The sequence below is a fragment of the Dunckerocampus dactyliophorus genome, chromosome 2 (genome assembly GCF_027744805.1).
Source record: "Dunckerocampus dactyliophorus isolate RoL2022-P2 chromosome 2, RoL_Ddac_1.1, whole genome shotgun sequence".
NCBI lineage: Eukaryota > Metazoa > Chordata > Actinopteri > Syngnathiformes > Syngnathidae > Dunckerocampus > Dunckerocampus dactyliophorus.
Window position 1 is genome coordinate 38,307,654 of NC_072820.1, and position 21,890 is coordinate 38,329,543.

General features: G+C 43.2%; 2 protein-coding genes across 6 annotated transcripts in view; one reads left to right on the forward strand and one right to left on the reverse strand.

Annotated features, from left to right (window-relative positions):
• The first annotated feature begins 55 nt into the window (after positions 1–55).
• Positions 56–9,906, forward strand: LOC129169071 (WD repeat domain phosphoinositide-interacting protein 1-like). 2 transcript variants are annotated; one of them, XM_054755089.1, is made up of 12 exons: positions 56–118; positions 2,004–2,086; positions 2,212–2,381; positions 2,523–2,619; positions 2,692–2,789; positions 2,858–2,950; positions 3,023–3,093; positions 3,696–3,803; positions 6,510–6,674; positions 6,764–6,871; positions 7,529–7,668; positions 7,782–9,906. In XM_054755089.1, the coding sequence occupies exons 3-12, from the start codon at positions 2,283–2,285 to the stop codon at positions 7,892–7,894; spliced, it is 1,092 nt and encodes a 363-aa protein (XP_054611064.1). In that variant the 5' UTR covers positions 56–118; positions 2,004–2,086; positions 2,212–2,282; the 3' UTR covers positions 7,895–9,906. The 2 variants fall into 2 exon arrangements, with proteins under 2 accessions (XP_054611064.1, XP_054611054.1); XM_054755079.1 differs by lacking the exon at positions 56–118 and adding an exon at positions 866–1,285.
• Positions 9,068–21,890, reverse strand: part of LOC129169035 (arylsulfatase G-like) — a 34,190-nt gene continuing 21,367 nt past the window's right edge. For 3 of the 4 annotated variants that reach the window (XM_054754996.1, XM_054755014.1, XM_054755005.1), the window contains 8 exons: positions 19,392–19,506; positions 18,162–18,308; positions 17,133–17,341; positions 16,976–17,056; positions 16,090–16,198; positions 15,746–15,866; positions 12,518–12,608; positions 9,068–10,477 (listed from right to left, as the gene is read on the reverse strand). In XM_054754996.1, coding sequence (XP_054610971.1) covers positions 10,197–10,477; positions 12,518–12,608; positions 15,746–15,866; positions 16,090–16,198; positions 16,976–17,056; positions 17,133–17,341; positions 18,162–18,308; positions 19,392–19,506 — 1,154 coding nt within the window. In that variant the 3' untranslated portion in view covers positions 9,068–10,196. Of the gene's footprint in view, positions 10,478–12,516; positions 12,609–15,745; positions 15,867–16,089; positions 16,199–16,975; positions 17,057–17,132; positions 17,342–18,161; positions 18,309–19,391; positions 19,507–21,890 lie in introns of those variants that run through there. The other variant, XR_008566372.1, reaches the window with a different exon arrangement.

A 21,890-nucleotide genomic window follows, 5' to 3' on the forward strand; every position in this document is an offset into this window, starting at 1 on the left:
TACTCCTCGTTCTGACATGTGAGCCCGTAACCCCTAGCAACCTTAAAGAGGCCGCATCGAAACCCTGACGTCAAGGAACTCAGCCCTAACTGGGAAAAAACATCACAGGTCAGCAAAAGTATGTATTCTATTTTATCTTGAAGCCATACATAACACATCGTAATACAAATTAACAGGATGCTTTTCTGTTTATCAATATTTGTTATTGTGAAAGTAGTTTGTTGTGCATCATACTGAGAACCTTGATCAATCCTACGTACTGTATGATCAATTCAAGGGGGCATAACTACATGATTTAAACTTTTACATGATGTATAAACATCATGTATAAGTGTGGCTACAACACACAACGTTAAAAGTGTGCCTTTTTTTCAATCAATATTTATCGTGGAGTAAGTTTGCAGCGGTGTAGAATTGCACTGCATCATACTGTGAACCTTGAGAAATATGCCAAGTACTGTCTGATCACTTCTCGGCAACACAATGACATGATGGTTTAAATTAGAATATTATATGACAGAAAAACAAATAGAAAACACAAAAATCACCCAATATCAAGACAGTGAAATGCTTGTATGAAGTGTTTTTGTGTCTTGTGGCAGTACAAGCAAAGGCCACCACTGATCAGGCGATGAAAACCACAGTACGCAGATTGATAAACCATTTAGCCAATGAAATCTTTCAAAACATTTCCTCGTGACAAGACTGAGCGTGTAACTGACCAATCAACGATTTGCCACGAAAACTTAACCGAGTGACAGCCAATTCCACGAATCAGGAACGGACTTCAAATAACGTTTCCTCAGAAAATACACAAAAGGCGGGACTTATTTGGTCCTTTCAGCCAATCGGAGCGCACATTCGAGTGACGTTTCCTCCCATCAGCTGTTATTGTTTTGCTGTATGAACAGTGGAAGTAAATGCCATAATAACAGTAACGGCGTTGTTTGACTAACGTGAACCGACTTTGTGGCTGATTGATGTCGTCGAGCTCGTCCCCGGTGAACATTTAAAGATCGTTCACTCGGTTCTCCATATGCGTATCATCCGGGCTAGTCAGTCCAAACGTTCCTCTCCCTGAGGACTGTGAGCGTGGCGTTTGGAGTCGGGGAAGCGGAGGAGGGGAAGCGGGGCCCGGCTGGGATCGACCCGAGCCCAAGGCCTCTGAGGTCGGCCAGCTAGAGGACAGGAAATTGGCGGCACAGATGGATTCCCAGGACGAAGTGGACGGCGGGCCTGAGATGCTCCGAGGCTTTATTTGTGCCTCGTTTAACCAGGACACCACGTAAGCAACCTGAGGGCCTTGCCTTACACGAACCCAATCTCCTTGACGCACCTGACTTTGAGGTGTCCGTTTTATTTGGTTTAGTTAAAGCACGCTAAACAGTCTTGATGGAGGCTCCTTTTGGGTCCGTTGCACATCAAACTAGTTGATTGCTTTGAAGAGTTATGTTCACCTGATTCTACGTAAGGTTCCAGGTGTTCCTCCTTAAATTAACATCTTTGTGGCAGTGGTTGTAAAACTAAACAGGTGGCTTGATCAGCCATTATGTTCTTTTCACTCCAAGCTTTTTAGGGGTACAAGCAGTACTGGCGCTGTAATTTTCTGTCATACACAACTATCTGTTCATCCTTTTTCTATACCTTGTCCTCATTTGGGTCAGGGATGAGCTGGAACCTATCCTAGCAACCAAATAACCATTCACACTGACATTCACACCTATGGACAATTTTGAGGCTCCAGTTAACCTAACATGCATGCTTTTGGGATGTGGGAGGTAAGCTGGAGCACCCGGAGAAAACCCATGCATGCACGAGAGACCATGCAAACTCCACTCACAGTTACTCAAACGGGGTCAAACCTCCCATATCCAAAAAGCATGCTAACCAGTTATCCACCATGCGGGCCCTTACACAACATAATGACACAAAAAGATTTGCATCTTAGCAGGAAACATGCATCTGGTGTGCTCTGCATGCATTCTAAACATTTGTGTGTTTAGTTCCCTGTCAGTCGGCACCAAGACTGGCTACCGTCTCTTCTCCGTCACTGCTGTAGACAAACTGGACTGCATCCATGAAGGAGGTGAGAAAAGGCCATCAGCATCCACCTTGCATTTAAGCATGACAATATTCTACTCACACATATATATTCAGACAGTCAAAAATAGTTGTAGTATACCCAAAGTTTTGCTCTTGTTTATGACGAAGTGGAGTGTCCTGACGTGTGCATTGTGGAGCGGCTGTTCTCAAGCAGCCTGGTGGTGGTGGTGAGCCAGTCCATGCCACGGCGAATGAACGTCTATCACTTTAAGAAAGGTACCGAGATTTGCAACTACAGCTACACCAACAACATCCTCTCCGTCAGGCTTAACAGACAGGTAAGAACAGGACCTCTTCTTGCGTGATATCTGGGGATTTCTATGACATGCTGTGATGTATGAACAAGCTCTGCATTTCTCAGGGAATTTGAATTTCTAATCAATGTTTTCTCTGTGTGCGTTTACCTACATCCCGGTCAGAGACTGGTAGTGTGCTTGGAAGAGTCCATTTATATCCATAACATCAAAGATATGAAGCTACTCAAGACCTTGCTCAACACCCCCACCAACCCTTCAGGTACGTGCAAAGCCCCTTAACCATACTGATGCATAACAGAGCCTAAAAGGTTTCATTCGCCTACTTTCACAGGTCTCTGTGCCCTGTCTGTCAACCATGGTAACTCCTATTTGGCGTACCCCGGCAGCGCCACTATAGGAGAGATCACAGTGTATGACGCAAACAACCTGGTGAGGGCCTCCTTCACAGCTGATTTTGAGCCATTAGTGGTTTTGTGCTGATATCATTATTGTTTTAGAGCACTGTGACACTGATTCAGGCCCATGCCAGTCCCCTGGCGGCACTCGCCTTCAACGCCTCTGGCACCAAACTGGCCAGTGCTTCAGAGAAGGTGAGGTCTTTATTCTTAATCGCAGCTTCTTCCTCAACAACCCGTTCCACCAAAGTTGGTCTTCTTCTACAGGGCACCGTTATCAGGGTGTTCAGCATTCCTGAAGGGCAGAGGATGTTTGAATTCCGACGAGGAATGAAGAGGTTAGCCATCATATTTGTTAAACTGTAACTGCACGGGCTACTGAAATCCAATACATGAGCTTATTGTAGCGGTTTAGAAGTGCACTGCAACAGACTTGAGAGGTGTTTCTGATATTTAAGCTGCTTTATTTAGATACATATGAGGTGCAAAGAATTATAAACACCTCTCATTGTGATGCAGGCAAATTCTTCACCGCTATTACAAACACATCATTGTTCACAGTCCCTAATGTTGTGTCCGATGTCAAATATAACACACAAGCCCTTCGGCGTCATAAAACTGACATGACAGAGGTTCTCCAGTGCAAGTGTTAGTGATATAAATACAGGGCAGCATGACTAACTACTGACATTTGGTGGTCAGGGGAGAACACTACTTGAGTGCGGGTGCTTAGCAGTGGTTGGTAGATGGAAGGGGCGGGACACAATAGCAATACTTTGATAGATTATGATAGTTCCAAATGGGATGGATCAAAAACCTGAAACCAGATCAGGTTAAGGGGCAGGATGAATAGATTTTATATTCACAGTTTTCGGTGGTGGTTAAATGTGAATAATGTATAATTTGTCTTCACTGTTGTGTGTGTCTGTGCGTGTGTCAGATATGTTAGTATTAGTTCGCTGTCCTTCAGTGCTGATGCCCAGTTCCTGTGTGCCTCCAGCAACACTGAGACGGTTCATATCTTCAAACTGGAGCAACACAGCCCCAGGTAAACAAACACCACACAGAATCACATCTGAGGCTTAAACTCTTAACTTTTAATGGCTCCTGTATAAAAATTGTGTAGGTATGTTAATTAATGGTACATGTTTTCCATTGAACCTTTCATCCAAATGGGTCTATTTTCAAACTACAGTGTATAGAATAAAGTGGAATCAGCATTAATTTGTAGTATCTCACAAAAGTGAGTCCACCCCTGATTTCAGCAGCCATATTACTGTATTGTATCTTCTCAAGGGACAATACAAGAAGGAAACTTGGATATACTTTAGAATAGTCAGTATTCATCCTAGATAGCAGTATAGATTTTCTGTCCCCTTAAAATAAGTCAACACACAGCCATTATTGTCTAAATAGCTGGCAACTTAACACTACACACCAAGTCCCTAACTTGCAAGCCCAAAGGACAGTCAAGTGACTAGATTAGTTTTGAATTAATATCCTAATACAGTATATTTAGAGAATCAGTCCTCATCTGTGAACCGCTAATCTGGCAGGTAATGGCTGTGTTTACAAAACAAAGGTGGGTAATTGTAGGTTATTGATTTATTAATTTTAAACCACAAAACCTTTCGGCTGTCCTCTGGTCATGGGAGCAGGAGTAAGAAAACCCTGGGACTTCGGTTGAGTACAGTAGACCCCTGCTTTTGTGGGGGTAATGTTATGTTAATGACAAAAAAAACGGGAATGGACGTAAACCCTAAAACCACTTGGCATACATTATAAAGTATTGTACTTACAAAACGTGCAGTTACACAACATTTACATCTTGTCAAAGCATCTTCCTGCTGGAAAATGTTGAGTGAATTGACTTACGAGACAGCGCCCATTGCGGGATTCATAGCTGCAGCACACTTTTCCCCCTGCAGATAGTCCTTTTCTATTTAAGTTACCATTAAAAAAATATTTTGAATTTAAAGCAGAGAAAAGAAATCTGCAAAGCACAAATAGGCAAGGACCTACTGTACACCTCCTAGTGAACATGACCAAATTGTGTCCAAAGTGTCATTATTTTGTGTGCGCACCACTGTTATCTAGCATAGGCTTTAATCCTCTTGAGCATGGAATTGATCAGAGCTGGTCGGTACTCAACTGCCATGCGGCTCAGTTTCCCAAGAGAGAGGATCATGCTCTGTTCTAGAAAGTCACAGTACATGTTGAAATTCATGTTTCCCTCAATGGACCGCAGCTTCCAAGTGCCGGCAGCACACATGCAGCACCTGACCGTCACGCTACCGCCACCATGCTTGACTGTCATCATGTGTTGCCAGCTATTTAGAGAATAATGGCTGTGTTATTATTTTCAGTGGATAGTACATCTACAGTGGTGTGAAAAAGTGTTTGCCCCTTAACGGAAATTGAGATCTATCAGTCTGTTTATAAAGGCTATAAAGCCATTTCTAGAGCTTTGGGACTCCTTTGAACCACAGTAAGAGCCATTATCCACCGTTGGCGAAAACCTGGAACTGTGGTGAACCAGGTGGCCGGCAAACCAAAATGACCTCAAGAGCGCAGCAACAACTCATCCAAAGAACTGCAGGCTTCACTTGCCTTAGTTAAGGTCAGTGTTCATGACTCCACCATAAGAAAGGCACTGGGCAAAAACGTCCTGCATGGCAGAGTTCCAAGACGAAAACCACAGCTGGAGAAAAAAAACATTAAGGCTCGTCTCAATTTTGCCAGAAAACATCTTGATGATCCCCGAGACCTTTGGGAAAATACTCTGTAGTCTGACGAGACAAAAGTTGAACTTTTTGGAAGGTGTGTGTCCCATTACATATGCCGTAAAAGTAACTCCGCATTTCAGAAAAAGAACATCATACTAACAGTAAAATATGGTGGTGGTAGTGTGATGGTCTGGGGTTGTTTTGTTGCTTCAGGACCTGGAAGACTTTCTGTGATAAATGGAACTATGAATTCTGCTGTCTACCAAAAAATCCCGAAGGAGAATGTCCGGCCATCTGTTCGTGACCTCAAGCTGAAACCAACTTGGGTTCTGTAGCAGGACAATGATCCAAAACACACCAGCAAGTCCACCTCTGAATGGCTGAGGAAAAACAAACTGAACACTTTGGAGTGGCCTAGTCAAAGTCTTGACCTGAATCCTACTGAGATGCTGTGGCATGACCTTAAAAAGGCGGTTCATGCTGGAAAAACCCTCCAATGTGGCTGAATTACAACAATTCTGCAAAGATGAGTGGGCCAGAATTCCTCAGCGCTGTAAGAGACTCATTGCAAGTTATCACACTTGATTGCAATTGCTGCTGCTGCTGCTAAGGGTGGCCCAACCAGTTATTAGCTTTAGGGGGCAATCACTTTTCCACACAGGGCCATGTCGGTTTGGATTTTTTTTCTACATTAATAATAAAAAGTTTCATTTAAAAAAAACTGCATTTTGTGTTCAGTTGTGTTGTCATGGACTAATATCTAAATTAGTTTGATGATCGGAAACATTTAAGTGTGACAAACATGCAAAAAAAAAAAAAAGAAATCAGGAAGGGGGTGAACACTTTTTCACACCACTGTATACAAGCTGTACACTGACCATTCTAATGTATATAGATGTTTAATTTCTTTGTCATTCTTTAGGAAGATACTGTAATAAACATGGTTGCTCACTTTTGTGAGCTAATGTATTCATAAACACCTCACCTGTGCACCTTTCCATTAAATGGGCCACATGCATGTCTTATAGTCAAGAGGAGGAGTCTCCCACATGGTCTGCATATGTGGGCAAAATGTTCACAGCTGCCAGCACCTACTTGCCGGCTCAGGTGTCCGACATGATGCATCAGGATAGAGCCTTCGCCACCGTGCGACTCAACATATTTGGCCTGAAGAACATTTGTGCCCTGGCTACGTAAGGCAGACAAAGATACATTTAACGGGGGTTGGGGCGCAAAGCCATGCATATGTATACACTTTTGTGTTTTTGTTTTTGGTTGTCAGGATTCAGAAGCTGCCTCGCCTGCTGGTGGCGTCATCGGACGGGTATCTGTACATCTATAATGTGGATCCACAGGATGGTGGTGAATGCACACTGGTCCAAAAGCACAGGTATGCACAAAATTGAGCTTCATTATGTTATTGCTGCACCTCAGTCTGCTGACTGCACTTATGTGACAATGTTACAGCGATATTTTACCTTGTATACATTGTAGTTAAGGGGAAGGTTCAAATGAATCCATTGAATGTTTTGTCACAATCTGTTCGTAAGAGTGTGCAAATCGTTCATGGTTTTCCCAAACGTTTATGGAGGTATGAGCCCAGGAAAATTGGTGCAGATGCAGATAAAGGTGGCATTTCTGGATAAGGGCCCACCTTACAATATGGGTACCGTTATACATATTTTTTAAATACTTTGTAATTTATTAATAAGCAGTTAAAAAAAACAAATCTTTTCTTAATTTTAAATGTTTGCTAACAGTTTATGTTCAAGCTTCTGCCATACTTAACCCTATGACACTATGTATGTGTTCCTGTTATCATGACTTACAACACTGTATTCTTTGTAAACTGCCTTCATAAAGGTACATTTTATTCGGAGGCAATACCCATTATTATTATTTTTTATTTCATGTTGTCCTGCATTTCTAAGTGATTAACAGTAGCCTATAAAGAAGTACCCTGTGGTGTTGGATCCAAATTAGGATTGTGTGGGCATTATTTTTAAAATACCTAACTGCATGACTTCTGTCTTCTTGGTTCCTGCAGGTTGTTTGATGGTAGCGAGGAGCAGGTGGAACAGAAGGAAGAGGAGACACCAGGGGAGGTTTCCAACCAACCGGTCAGCCAATCATATGCTGCCACAGTGGCTCTCCCCTCAAGCCCGCCCACCTCAACCACACTCTTGGGTGAGGTTTCGCGGAATTGAAATCTTTGCATGATTTTTAGTGTGGTAGTGAAAATGGATGAATGCTGTGTATAGTGGCCAAAGTACTCTCTCCCTCCTGCCTTCAACATCCAGGATACTCAGAGGATGGAGGAGCCCAAAAGGGAGAGGTCATCCCAGAGCATGAGTTTGCAGAGGGCCCTGTGTGTCTGGATGATGAAAATGAATTTCCTCCAGTCAGCAACTAGATTAACTGTCACAGCCTCACCCGCCTCCTTCCATCCCAGAATGAATGGCCAAGTCCCTTCCCCCTCCGCCCACACATACCCCTGCAGGTCGAGGGTCATATCCTACCAGAATGTTACATCCTGGTCTTTCTGGATTCTGTGTAGTTCTATAAATACACTAACAAAGAGTGCAAAGTTCACTCATTAAGAAAACTTTAGTGTTGAACAACCCCCCACACTGTTAGAATAATAATGAAGGTGATTACACCAGTGATGTTACTTCATATCCTCACAGGAGCGAACCGCAGCATGTCTGCAATATGAAGTAGCATTTTTCTTGGTAAGCAAGGGTTGCTTTTCAGTCTGGTACATTACCGTGTTGTAGACTTAACTGCTTCTGAGTTTGCTACACTTGATAACCAATCAAAACATAAGACAAGCACTGCTTTTTGACCAGATCAACATTCCCAAAAGAAACCATGGACCTTTTTATGTCACACTGCTTATGTACTGAGTATTAGTGCCACACAGGGAAATGCAAGAAGTCACAGATTTACAAAAATAAAGTAGGAAAAAAAAAATACAAGACAATGTAATAGAAATAAAAATAAGTCATAATATTAAAAGAATAGTTGTAATTTCTGACAATAAAATCCCAATATTGGGAGAATAGTCATCATTTTACTAAAAAAAATACATTTTTATGAGATTAAGTCATACTATTTGGAGAATAGTCATATTTTTCCTCACAATAAAGCTGTGAGATTGCAAGAATAAAGTCATAATTTTAGGTGAAGTTTACATGGATAAAGTCCTTATTGTGAGAATAAAGCCCTAATTTTACAATAAAAAAGCATTACTTTCATTGAAATAAAGTCCTGACATGAGCAATGTTGTGATATTGTGAGGGGGAAAAATAAAACAAAAAGTCAATTGAGAATTAAGTCCTAATATTGTGAGAGTAAATATGGTTGTACTATTACAGTACAGGCATAAACCTATTCTTGTGTCAAGCTGAGAACTATTGAGGACCTCGTCAAGTTATATTTTAGGGTTCTCGTGACATTATGACACTAATTGTACCGTCTTTGTCCTTGAAGTGTGGCCTTAATACTCTTGTAATTATGTTTTGTCATGGCAAACAATATGCTAGACTTGCAGTATTGTGACCAAATTGGCCATAACAATGTGAAGGAGCATTATAAGGTAAAAAAAAAAAAAAAAAAAAAAAAAAAAAGGCTCCTTCTTGAAATGTCATTGCTGTACCTTCTTGAAGTCCATCCAGTAGACATGTACGCTTTAGCGTGCGTACCATTGCTCATTAATTAGCAGGCCCGTGCTACACCTTACAGCACAAAGGTTGCGAATTATGGTAGCTTTTTGTGTAATCCTGCTGAAAACAAACCAAAGGAAGCGTGTGAAAACCTCCTCAGTAGAGGTCATTACATCTAATCTCAAAATAAGATGTCTTGTTTTTTATATTTCTACTCAAAAGGCTCCTTTCAAAGAGTGTAATTCAAATCTATGGTGAGGGCTTTTTTTTTATGAACAGAGCTCCACAGTTTTAGTTACCATCACCTCAGAATGAGAGTATTCCACATGACGGCATTGAAATCCTCCACTTTTAAAGTATTATGTGACTTGAGGCTGCAGTTGTGATACTAATTCTGTTCGTGGTAGAGGCAACTTGCATACTCACCAATGTAAGATGAGTGAAGGAGGTAATGCATAAATGTGAATTTCTTGTTCGTGCACAAGTCCTTGAATTTCACCGATACCCTGAGACTATTTACGACATGATGCTGAATATGTTGTCATGTTTATTTTTACTATGGGGGGAAAGCATTAACGCAAACTGACATTGCATAACTATATTTTGAAGATTTTTTTTTTATTACTCTGTGCAAAGTGTGTGTATATAACACGTGTAATACAATAATTATGCCAAAAGGTGGCGCTGTTAGTACACCTTACACTACATTAAGCTGTACCATACTGGCAATGAAGAATCACTAAAGTTGATTCAGAATTTATTCACAGGTTGTCCTGAGTTTGTTTTTTTTAACCATTATTATTACTATATAGTATATGATTGTCATGTGAGGCACAAATGACGTTTTTCTCTTCAAATCACAAATTGCTACACAAATATTTTCTCTTTGCCTTATTGATCTCACAAACAACCGCTACTCTCTGACCTTTTGTTGGCTTCTCTTTGATTTGTGTGCACGTCCCCACCTGGACATTGCACCTGCCAAACAGCACAGGAGTCACCAATTGCTGAGCACACATCCAAAGTACACTTTTGTTTCTCTTCCCACCGTCAGCCCCGCATGAGGCAACGGCAAACAGGCCGCATCGAGTTGCAGCAAGGCGCCGCAGAGTCATTTGTTGAGTAGTCGGCTGCAGACACAGACTGGTCGGTGGCGATGTCCCATAGTAACTCCTCCTTCCAGAGGGCAACCCTCTCAGCTAACACCTGGTATTCACGCGTCCCGACCTTTAAGGGCGTTTCCTCAGCCTTGTCATTCTCCAAATCAAATATTAATGGTGGGTTGTGGAACTCCTGTGTTCCTGTGTCACCGCCACATGCTTGAGCTGCGCCTAAAGGGTACAAGAGTTTTTAAGTTATAGATAACCCCACACATGTTATGAAATGAACAGCCTATTCTAAATGTATGTCCAAATGTGATGGTGCATCTTGGTCCATGTTACATGCTGAACTCCCAGACTCATACAGTGTACACTCCTGATCAAAATCCTGAGACCAGTTGAAAAATTCCTCAAATTTGCATTTTGCACATTTGGATCTTAATGAGGTTTTAAGTAGAGCTACAATACGCAAAAGCAAGAAGGGGGAGTGAGACAAAAAACATTTGGAACTTGTAATTTAAACAAAAAAAAGCCACAATCTGCTCAAAATGTTCATTTTCTGTCAGGCATTCACACTGTCATGCCCTCCTGATGGCTAACGCTAAGAAGCTTTCTCTTTTTGAACGTGGTTGGATTGTCGAGCTGCATAAGCAAGGCCTCTCGCAGCGTGCCATTGCTGCTGAGGTTGGGAGCAGTAAGACAGTTATTCTAAATTTTTTGAAAAATCCTGAGCATTATGGAACAAAGTCAAGTGGTAAACCCCCAAAAAAACCATACCTGCGCTGAGCCGGAGGATCTGATTGGCTGTCCAAGACACAGGGCGGTCTTCCACCCAAATTAAGGCCCTTACTGGTGCCGACTGCAGCGCAATAACCTTCAGACGGCATCTGCGGGAAAAGGGTTTATAAAACAAAAAACTCAAAGACCTCATGTCCTTCAACGCCACAAAAGTGCCCGTTTAGACTTTGCCAGGGAGCATCAAACATGGGACATTGAAAGGTGGAAAAAAGTTTTATTCTCTGATGAGAAAAAATGTAACCTTGACGGTCCAGATGGCTTCCAACGTTACTGGCAGGATAAGGAGATCCCACCTGAGATGTTTTCTACCCGGCACAGTGGAGGTGGGGTCCATCATGATCTGGGGTGCTTTTTCATTTAGTGCAGGGGTGTCAAACTCGTGCCATGGAGAGCCGAGACACTGTAGGTTTTCTTTCCAGCCAGTCACTAAAACAGGTGATTTTAATGATCAACACCTTCAGTTTGAAGGAAGGAGCTCATCAATTAAATCACCTACTGAAGAAACTGGTTGGAGAGAAAACCTGCAGCGTCTCGACCCTCCAGGGCACGAGTTTGACACGTGATTTAGTGGAACACTGGAGCTTCAAGTGGTGCAGGGTCGTCAAACGGCAGATGCTTAGGTGCAGACGTTGCAGCGGGCATCCCTCATGACTGAGGGTCCTCGTCTGTGTGGTAACAGCTGGGTTTTTCAACAGGACAACGCTGCAGTTCACAATGCTCGCTTGACCAAGGACTTCTTCAGGGAGAATAGCATGACTCTTTTGGACCATCCTGCATGTTCCCCTCATTCAAATCCCATAGAGAACATTTGGGGATGGATGGCAAGGGAAGTTTATAAAAATGGCCATCAGTTCCAGACAGTTGATGCCCTTGGTGAAGCCATCTTCACCACTTGGAGCAATGTTCCCACTAGCCTCCTGGAAACACTCGAATCAAGCATGCCCAAACCAATTTTTGAAGTGATTACCAAGAACGGGTTACGACAACGAGCGACTCATTACGGAGTCCTACTGAGAACATTTTTTTTCTGGTTTGGAGAGTTTTTTGTTATTTTTTGAGTAATGGTCTTAAACCTTTGATCAGCTGATAAACAGCCTATTTCAGTTTAATTGTTGTTTTTAATAAATTACTTTTTCAAAGTGCTTTTTGTTTCACTCCCCCTTCTTGCTTTTGCATATTGTAGCTCTACTTAAAACATCATTAAGATCCAAATGTGCAAAATGCAAATTCTAGCAATTTTTCAACTGGTCTTAAGATTTTGGATTTTGATCAGGAGTGTATGTAATTCCCAAATACCAACATTTAAGCTGACGTGAATGTTACATGACTCCCATAATACATCTGCTTGCAGACAAACAAGACAGCCAACATTCTGGTTCCGCATCGTTGGCCTGGTCTGTGCAGGACAAGTTCAACATGTAGTATCTGTGCTGACAAACTGAAATGCTATCATGAACCTGTTGTGCCAGCTACCTGTCATGTAGAGAGCTTTGTATGTCCCAGCCCTTACTGCTTGCAAGTCACCAAACTGCCCTGCACCACCACTGTTTGGGTGGAAGAGGACCTAAAGAAAAAAAAATCAACAAACATAAAAAGACACATAAAAGAAACATCCTCCTCACTGTCTTTCCTGCTGGCTCTCAACTTAAAATATGCCTTGTAGTTGTGTTACAGCAAAATTCTTACTGCGTTCTAAATAACACTATACTAACGCGATAACACTAGTTGTGATGATAGAAGTCATTTAAAATACAACTGTTGAGGACTGTAATGCTGGTTAGTACATCACAGCATAACGTGGGATTTAAGAAATTTAGTGCCATTTGGGTACTGTGTAAATGGTATAATCTTCCGGAAATGCTGTGACATCTCAAGCACATTTTGTCCATGATCTTACTACCCAAAGTGCTCCAATGAACACACCTATTCAATTAACCACTGAGTCGTTAATTAGTAAAGCGTGGTTTAAAAAAAACAATGGCATTAACAGCTGTGGCTGGAGGCAATCTCCTGATGTTTTTACAAACTCCACAGCATGGCAGTAGCTGCATTTGAAGTATCATGTGTAGTCAGCATCCCGCACATATCTACCTCTGCATGCTAAAATGTTGGCTGTTCTACACAGCTACTGGTGAGGAAATTAACCACCCGCTCATTCAGGAAGTCGTCCCCTCAGGCTAATCAGGCTTTGCTTCGAGACCACTGACTGGGATGCATTGCAGGGGCCCCACAGTGACAATATGGAAGAAATGGTCGCCTGCACCACAGACTACATCAACTTCTGCATGGATGATGTTGTGCCAGTAATGACTGTACACTGCTTTGCTAACTAACAACAAGCCCTGAATAACAAGTGACATCAAAGACCTTCTGAACCTGAAGAAGTCCTTCAAATACGGTGGCACACAATCACTTAAGCGGGTACAGAAAGAACTAAGAGTCCAGCTGAGGGCAGCAAAGGAGCAGTACAGAAGGAGACTAGAAGAGAGGATGCAGAACAACAAAATGACTGACGTGTGGTAGCGAATGAAGACCATCACGGGTTGTAGCTCAAAGAGAGGTGCCCACATTGAGGGGGATGTGAGAAGGGTAACCAGTTAAACCAATTTTTTAACAGGTTTGACCAGCCCATCCCACACACAGCAGCCTCTACACAAGTCACCAGCACGGAAGGGGACACCTCTCCTCAGCATCCTACCCTCACACAACCCACAATAACAGCAGCTCAAGTAAGTGCGGAGCTAAGGAGGCTGCGCCCCAGCAAAGCAGCAGGTCCGGATGGATTACCACCTTGACTACTAAAAACCTGCGCGTGGGAGCTGGGAGAAACTCCACAGCGCATCTTCAACCTGAGCTTGGGGTTGGGGAGGATTCCACAGCTGTGGAAGACTTCTTGCATTGTTCCAGTCCCAAAGAGACCACATCCTGGTGAGCTGAATGACTTCAGGCCGGTAGCCCTGATGTCGCATGTGATGAAGACCATGGAACGGGTGCTGCTCCACCAACTGAGGCCACAGACCCACCATACACTCGACCCTCTGCAGTTTGCATACCAGGAGAAAGTGGAAGTTGAGGACGCCATCATCTTCTTAATCCACCGATCTCTCGCTTACCTGGACAAAGGAGGTACGTGCGACTGGGGAACTGTAGGTCCGACACTGTGACCAGCAGCACGAGAGCACCGCAGGGAACTGTGTTCTCTCCTGTTCTGTTTACCCTGTACACGTCCGACTTTCACTACAACTCTGAGCTCTGCCATTTACAGAAGTATGCGGACGACACAGCCATCGTGGGATGTATCAGGAATGGACAGGAGGATGAGTACAGCAAACTGATCTAGCACTTCGTCAACTGGTGCGACGCAAACCACCTGCACCTAAACACCACCAAGACCAGGGTAATGGTGGTGGACTTTAGGAGAAACAGGACACACCCAGTACCTGTTCTCATTAAAGGTGACTGTGTGGAGGTGGTTCACACCTACAAATACCTGGGAGTGCAACTGGATGATAAACTGGACTGGACTGTCAACATGGATGCTCTGTGCAGGAAAGGGCAGAGCCGTCTGTACCTCCTCAGAAGGCTGGCGTCCTTCAACATATGCAAAAAGCTGCTACAGATCTTCTACCAGACTGTGGTAGCTAGAGCCCTCCTGTATGCAGTAGTGTGCTGGGGAAGCAGCCTCAAGAAGAAGGCACACACGCCACACGCCTGGACAAACTGCTGAGGAAGGCAGGCTCTATCATTGGCACTGAGCTGGACAGCCTGACATCTGTGGCAGAGCAAAGGACACTGAGGAGGCTCCTTTCTATCGTGGACAACCAGCATCATCTCCCAACAGAAGAGCAGTTTCAGTAGCAGATTACTATCACTGCCCTGCTCCACCGAAAGACTGAGCAGATCATTCCTCCCCCACACCATGCAGTTTTTCAACACAACAGAGGGGGAGCGATAAAAACACACACAGGACTGGACTTATTACCTTATTATGTATTATTATTATGCATGTATTATTGCACTACAAATTTGACGTGATCTGTTACATATATATTTATTTATTTATAAGTTCATTTTGATATTTTTGCAGAGCTGCTAGAAAAGTGATTTGCTCTTGGAGATTAATAAAATGTCTATCTATCATTAATGCTGGCTATGCAGTCCCTCACTGCTATTACATTGGTTCTATTGCTATGTATAGTACTTTATTAATCCCACAGCAGGGAAATTCACTTTGCATAACACACACTGCTGTTGTGTTATGCAATATACAGTCATGGAAAAATGATTAGACCACCCTTGTTTCTTCTGTTTATCGATCCATTTTAATGCCTGGTACAACTAAAGGTACATTTGTTAGGACAAATATAATGATGATAACAATATATCTCATAAGAGTTGAATTTAAGAGCTGATATCTAGCAACTTCCAAGGTTTTCTTGATAATAACCAAAGTCACTTAAGTTCTTACATGGATAACTATAGCATTGTATTTCCAAAAAAATGTCACTCTTATGAGCTATTTTTGTTGTCATTGTTATATTTGTCCAAACAAAGGCACCTTTAGTTGTATCAGGCATTAAAATGAACAAGTAACTGAAGAAACAACGGCGGTCTAATAATTGTTTCCATGACTGTATTTGTTTCAACATAACCATGTGGTCAAAGACAGCGACTACCCGGAGGAATGGCAAGCTTTGGTACCTTGTGACCAGTCTGTTCACCATGCAGGAGGACTCCTGTGGCATCAATCCCATCATAACGCCTGTCTGAGGGTGGCATCACCCCTGCCAGGGACAAAAGGGTTGGGAAGATGTCCATACCACTGGGAGAGAGTAAGATTTTTTAAATGATGGGATCATTTATGTTCTACTAATATGGACGCATGTATAGAAAGTAAATACACGGATTGTAAACGTATCTGCGTGTTGCAGTCTTAACACATCCCAACATGATTATCATTGTAGTGTCTTCAAGTATCAAGATAGTATCAGGTATCAGAGGAATTTACTGCTACACTATTTCAAGATGAAAGTAAAGCAACATACCTGAGCAGCGCGGAGCTGGTGGAGTTTGCAGGGATCATACCAGGCCAGTAGGCCACGGTTGGGACCCTATGTCCTCCTTCCCAAGTGGTCTTCTTAGCTGAGCCCCCACCTCACATGGAAGCAAGAGATGCACTAAAATCATGTTTCCACCAAGTGTTACACTTGGTTCAGCTCACCATCACTGCATCAGGCAGTACCTATTCTTTCTTATTATTGCATACATAGTATAGAGCCGCAATTAACTTTTGTAAATAAAGTCAAAGTGGATGTTTTTTCAGTGTTGGACTTCCTGTTTCTGTGGGCTCTCTTTACTGGTAGTTATATGTTGCCTCTAGGGTATGGCTTGTAAATTACAGTTTTTTCATTGGGCATTGGAGCAATTAATTCCGCCTAGCAACAGGTTACCAGGCAAATGTGATGGTGACCACTGAAATTTAAATTTAAACTACAAAAGCACTCGGAGAGCGCAGACCTCCGCCAAGCGCCATTGTTCCAAATTTCATCCAAATCCATTAAGAACTTTTCAAGTTATTTTGAACACAAACAGACAAACAAACAGATAAAGGCCGGTAAAAACATAACCTCTGCGCTTCTCTTGCGTGCTTGGCAGAGGTAAAAACAAAAAAAAAAACCTGTTGTTTTCCCTTTCCCTTTGTGGCTGGTGTCTTACTCATTTTATTTATAAAACAAAACTCAAACTGCAGTAACTCCACTCTGTGAACTGTACTACATCTTATCATGCTCTGATGAAAGGGTGCCAAAAAGTAGTATTTGTTTTGGTACCTTTAGGATGAAAACAATAGCATACACATAAAAAACGTCCTGTACTGCTTGCTAGAAAGGGGACTTTTCTTTTGTCTGACATATGGAAAGACATTACGTATACCTCTTTTTGTCTGCCACTTTCCTTTGAATGGACCTGTACTTCCTGCATACTGGCATTTCTGCTCCCAAGGACCATTGTCACCTAAATGTGCATATAATGGGAACACTCAGGATGTAAACAAAGACATCATCAGTCACAATCTGGGTAAGAGACTTACCAGTGAACCATATGAGAGTGTCGCCAGTGTGCGAAGCACTCCTGATCGCCCCCACAAAGCCATCCATTTCTCTCAGGCTAGCAGCATACAATAGGCGGTCAGATAGGGAATGGCTGGTGGTGGTGGGTGTTTCAGGAGAAAGTGGTGGTGCCAAGGGTACATGCATGTGAGCTAATGCTATGTATAAAAAATAAGGCTGGCCTCGTTCTCTGCAATGACACAAACAAATAACTGAAGTCTACACAGAGATTAGCATTAAATGAACACATTGGGTAAACATACTCAACAGATGCTTGATTAGGCACACATCCAATACAAGGGCTGCAGCAGAAATTCTGCCTTAATGACGATAGTTCTCAGTTTTGATTGTATTTATAGTATTTATACCACATTACACTGACAGGTGCCAATCTCATGAAGCGGACACTAAGATAACCAAAATATTAAGAGACAAACTATGTCTAAATATGACACAATGCTGTTCTACATTACTGCAAACTACATCAGAAATGATACAAATACTGTTAAAATAGAAATATCGCAGATTACCACAATGTACCCCATCTTACAGATTTTTGTCATGCTTTCCAATTAAAAAACATTATGTCATCAGTCTGTCAAATCTTGTCCTGAATCGCCTTGGATGTGTGAAGGTGTACATATTGCTGTGTCTGTTCTCCACTGCTGACACACTGTAATACCATGCATTTGTTTAGTAATAGTTGATGCTGGCTCTATGAAAACCTCCACATGCTGTATGCGTGGCTTTGTCAGCACATGACTTGATAGTCAGCCACTGTACTCGTTCACATGACCCTCAACTATAACATGTTTTCTCTCACACAGACAGCTGCAAACAGCAGAGTTCACCCTCCTCCCAACCCCCTCTACACACACACGCACACACAGCAGTATACACAAACACATACACACTTTGTGTTGATAAAGTTAAGAGTACGTGGAAGAATTTAGCTTGGGTACACATTTCAGCCTCATGATACTTTCCACATCTTTGTCGCTGCATTGTACCTCATCTCGTGCATAATCCTGAGTGCAGCGGACTGGTACTGTGCCGTAAGCGTCCATAGGTTAAGGGGCTGCTCCACGATACTGCTGTTTTCCATCAGAGGAAGGCCCACTTGGTAATAACAGCCCCCGTTTATACTCCTCCTTGATCTATAACGTACACGACACCATAAACGCTCCAATTAATAATTAATTCAACTAACCTCTAATCTTAATCTAATCTTCAATAGTTGGCGAGTGTGCGGTCTACAAAAGCAAATAACCACTAGAGTCTCTAATTAGAATAACATAATTAAAAACACTGGAATTAACAGCTGCGGCTGCAGTTAACCTCCTGATTAAGTTTTTTATGAACTCTACAAGATTGCAGTAATTGCATTGTAAGTATTACTTGTGGTCAGCACCCCACAGCTTTATCTACCTCTGCATGCACATTAAAATGTGGTTGCACTACTCAGCTGTTGGAGTGAAACTCGTGTGTCACACTTGCCGTACTGTTGTTTACAATGAACTCATCAGCAGCATTAATGCTCGCTGAGCGTCTTTTTCCATACTGTTATTACAATATTGGTTTTGATGCAGATAAATTGTGCAATATACTTGTTAATAAATGACCACGTAGTCAAAAACATCTAGTTTTCTTTTCCATTTTCTCACGCACTCCAAATAACTATTAAAGTTCAAATGTAAGTTCTTATATATTAGAGTTATATACAGTAGTATAGTTTTTATTATCCATCCATCAATTTTCTATGCCGCTGATCCTCATTAGGGTCGCGGGAGTATCCCAGCTGACCTCAGGCGAGAGGCAGGGTACACCCAGCCAAATGCAGGGCACATATAGACAAACAATCAGTATCGTATGTATATTTTGAAATCGTTAGTCGAAAATTAAATGAAAATTCATGGGAATGTAATTGTTACATTTTGATTGATGATTTATTCCTGGATACTGGGGGGGAAAAAAGTACATAAAAACCTGACAGGAATATCATAGTTTTATTGAGTGGCTCAGATATTAACTGTAATTTCAATCCTGTAAAATGATTTGCAGTGGAAGTCATTACTGATGTGCTGTTTACAAAATATGCACACAAATTCTGCTACACAAACGAAGTACAGGAACTTTGGAAATCCAATAACGATCGTGATTGAAACACTGCAAAGAATAATCAAGTTTTCCAATTAAATTTTGACTCCCTTGTCATGTTTTTGGTCAGCTGCCCCACCCACCTTAATATCTGAAGTCCACATGAATCACAAGGGAGGCACTGGGGAAGATTATATCCTGGTGCGTCAGTACATCCCATGTCATTACTGTAGGGAACGCCTAAATAGTAGTCAAAACCTGTCCAAGAGACAATAAGCAAACAAATCTGAGTTGTGCGTTTTTCTAATAAAGAAACCATGCATTTCATTTGTTTTGCTTTTGTGCTGAATGGCAATAAAATGCATCTACTGTATAAGAATAATACCTTTTAAAATCCTCAGTTCATTTTTTACCTGTATTTTCAACACTATAAGCGTGTCACAAATGAACAGGTTTCTAGTTTGTACTAGCTTTGCTCATGATCAATTATGTGTGACTGTTTCAATGCAGTATTGTCATTGTGATCACTATCATAGTTCATCATTTCATGACTACAATTATGTGTGACTGTTTCAATGCAGTTTACAGTTTACAGTGGGGACGGGAGCCTGCTGACCTCGACTGAGGATATAGTTGGGCGGTGGAAGGAATACTTTGAGGCCCTTCTCAATCCCACTGACATACCTTCCCTAGAGGAAGCAGAGACTGAGGATACGAACGCGGACAGTTCCATCACCGTGGCTGAGGTATCTGGGGTAGTCAAAATGCTCCCCAGTGGCAAAGCTCCGGGGGTGGATGAGTTTCGCCCTGAATTCCTCAAGGCTTTGGATGTTGCGGGACTGTCTTGGCTGACACGTCTCTTCAACATTGCGTGGAAGTCGGGAACAGTACCTCTGGATTGGCAGACTGGGGTGGTGGTCCCCCTTTTCAAAAAGGGTGACCGGAGGGTGTGTTCCAACTATAGGGGGATCACACTCCTCAGCCTCCCTGGGAAAGTCTATTCCAGGGTGCTGGAGAGAAGGGTACGACCGTTAATCGAACCTCGGCTACAGGAGGTGCAATGTGGTTTTCGTCCTGGTCGCGGAACACTGGACCAGCTCTACACCCTTGCAAGGGTCCTGGAGGGTACTTGGGAGTTTGCCCAACCGGTCTACATGTGCTTTGTGGACCTGGAAAAGGCATTCGACCGTGTCCCTCGCGGTGTCCTGTGGGGGGTGCTCCGGGAGTATGGGATTGGTGGCGCGCTACTACGTGCCATTCAGTCCTTGTACAACCGGAGCAGGAGCCTGGTTCGCATTGCCAGTAGTCAGTCAAGCCTGTTTCCGGTGAACGTTGGCCTCCGCCAAGGCTGCCCTTTGTCACCGATTCTGTTCATAATTTTCATGGACAGAATTTCTAGGCGCAGCCAAGGTGTCGAGGGAGTCCAGTTCGGGGGCACTAGGATCTCATCTCTGCTATTTGCAGACGATGTGGTCCTGATGGCCTCATCGAGCTGTGACCTGCAGCGTTTACTGGGACGGTTTGCATCTGAGTGTGAAGCTTCTGGGATGAGACTCAGCACCTCCAAATCCGAGGCCATGGTTCTCAGTCGGAAAAGGGTGGATTGCTCCCTCCGGGTTGGGAATGAGGTCCTGCCCCAGGTGGAGGAGTTCAAGTATCTCGGGCTCTTGTTCACGAGCGAGGGAAGGTTGGAGCGTGAGGTCGATAGGCGGATCGGCGCAGCGTCTGCAGTAATGCGGTCGCTGTACCGGACCGTCGTGGTGAAGAGAGAGCTGAGCCGGAAGGCAAAGCTCTCAATTTACCGATCGATCTATGTTCCCACCCTCACCTATGGTCATGAGCTTTGGGTCATGACCGAAAGAACGAGATCGCGGATACAAGCGGCTGAAATGAGTTTTCTTCGCAGGGTAGCAGGACTCACCCTAAGAGACAGGGTAAGGAGCTCGGTTATCCGAGAGGAGCTCAGAGTAGAGCCGCTGCTCCTTCACATCGAGAGGAGCCAGCTGAGGTGGCTCGGGCATCTAGTCCGGATGCCTCCCGGACGCCTCCCTGGTGAGGTGTTTCGGGCATGCCCAGCCGGGAGAAGGCCCCGGGGAAGACCTAGGACACGCTGGAGGGATTATGTCTCACAGCTGGCCTGGGAACGCCTCGGTGTCCTCCCGGTGGAGCTGGAGGAGGTGGTCGGGGACCGGGAAGTCTGGGCTTCCCTACTGAGACTGCTGCCCCCGCGACCCGGACCCGGATAAGCGGAGGAAAATGGAATGGAATGGAATGGAATGTTTCAATGCAGTATTGTCACTGTGATCACTATCATAGTTCATCATTTCATGACTGCTATTATATGTGATTGTCATTGACAGCATTGTCATTGTGGTTGTTGATATTGTTTTGTCCTTTGTCCTTATGTGCTTGTTCGTCTTTATAGTTGTCACAGACATTTATTTGCTGATGTCGTTCTGTATGTTTCTGTTGTTCTGTTTTTGTTGTCACAATTGTTGTTGTTGCTGCTGTTGTCCTTGTCTCTTGTCTCTCTTTTTTTGTTCCCCTCTCATCCCTGCACCCCCCTTTTCTCTTCTTCTCTGTCCCCTCCTGCTCCGGTCCGGTCGCTCCAAATTTGCTTCATAACAAGCATCAAAGTCAAA

Excerpts from the sequence above, each read along its gene's own strand:
- LOC129169071 (XM_054755079.1), top strand. The coding sequence starts at position 1,206 with ATGGATTCCCAGGACGAAGTGGACGGCGGGCCTGAGATGCTCCGAGGC. Across the intron at positions 2,382-2,522 it reads CCGTCAGGCTTAACAGACAG|AGACTGGTAGTGTGCTTGGA; the intron begins GTAAGAACAGGA and ends CATCCCGGTCAG. Across the intron at positions 2,620-2,691 it reads CACCCCCACCAACCCTTCAG|GTCTCTGTGCCCTGTCTGTC; the intron begins GTACGTGCAAAG and ends CTACTTTCACAG.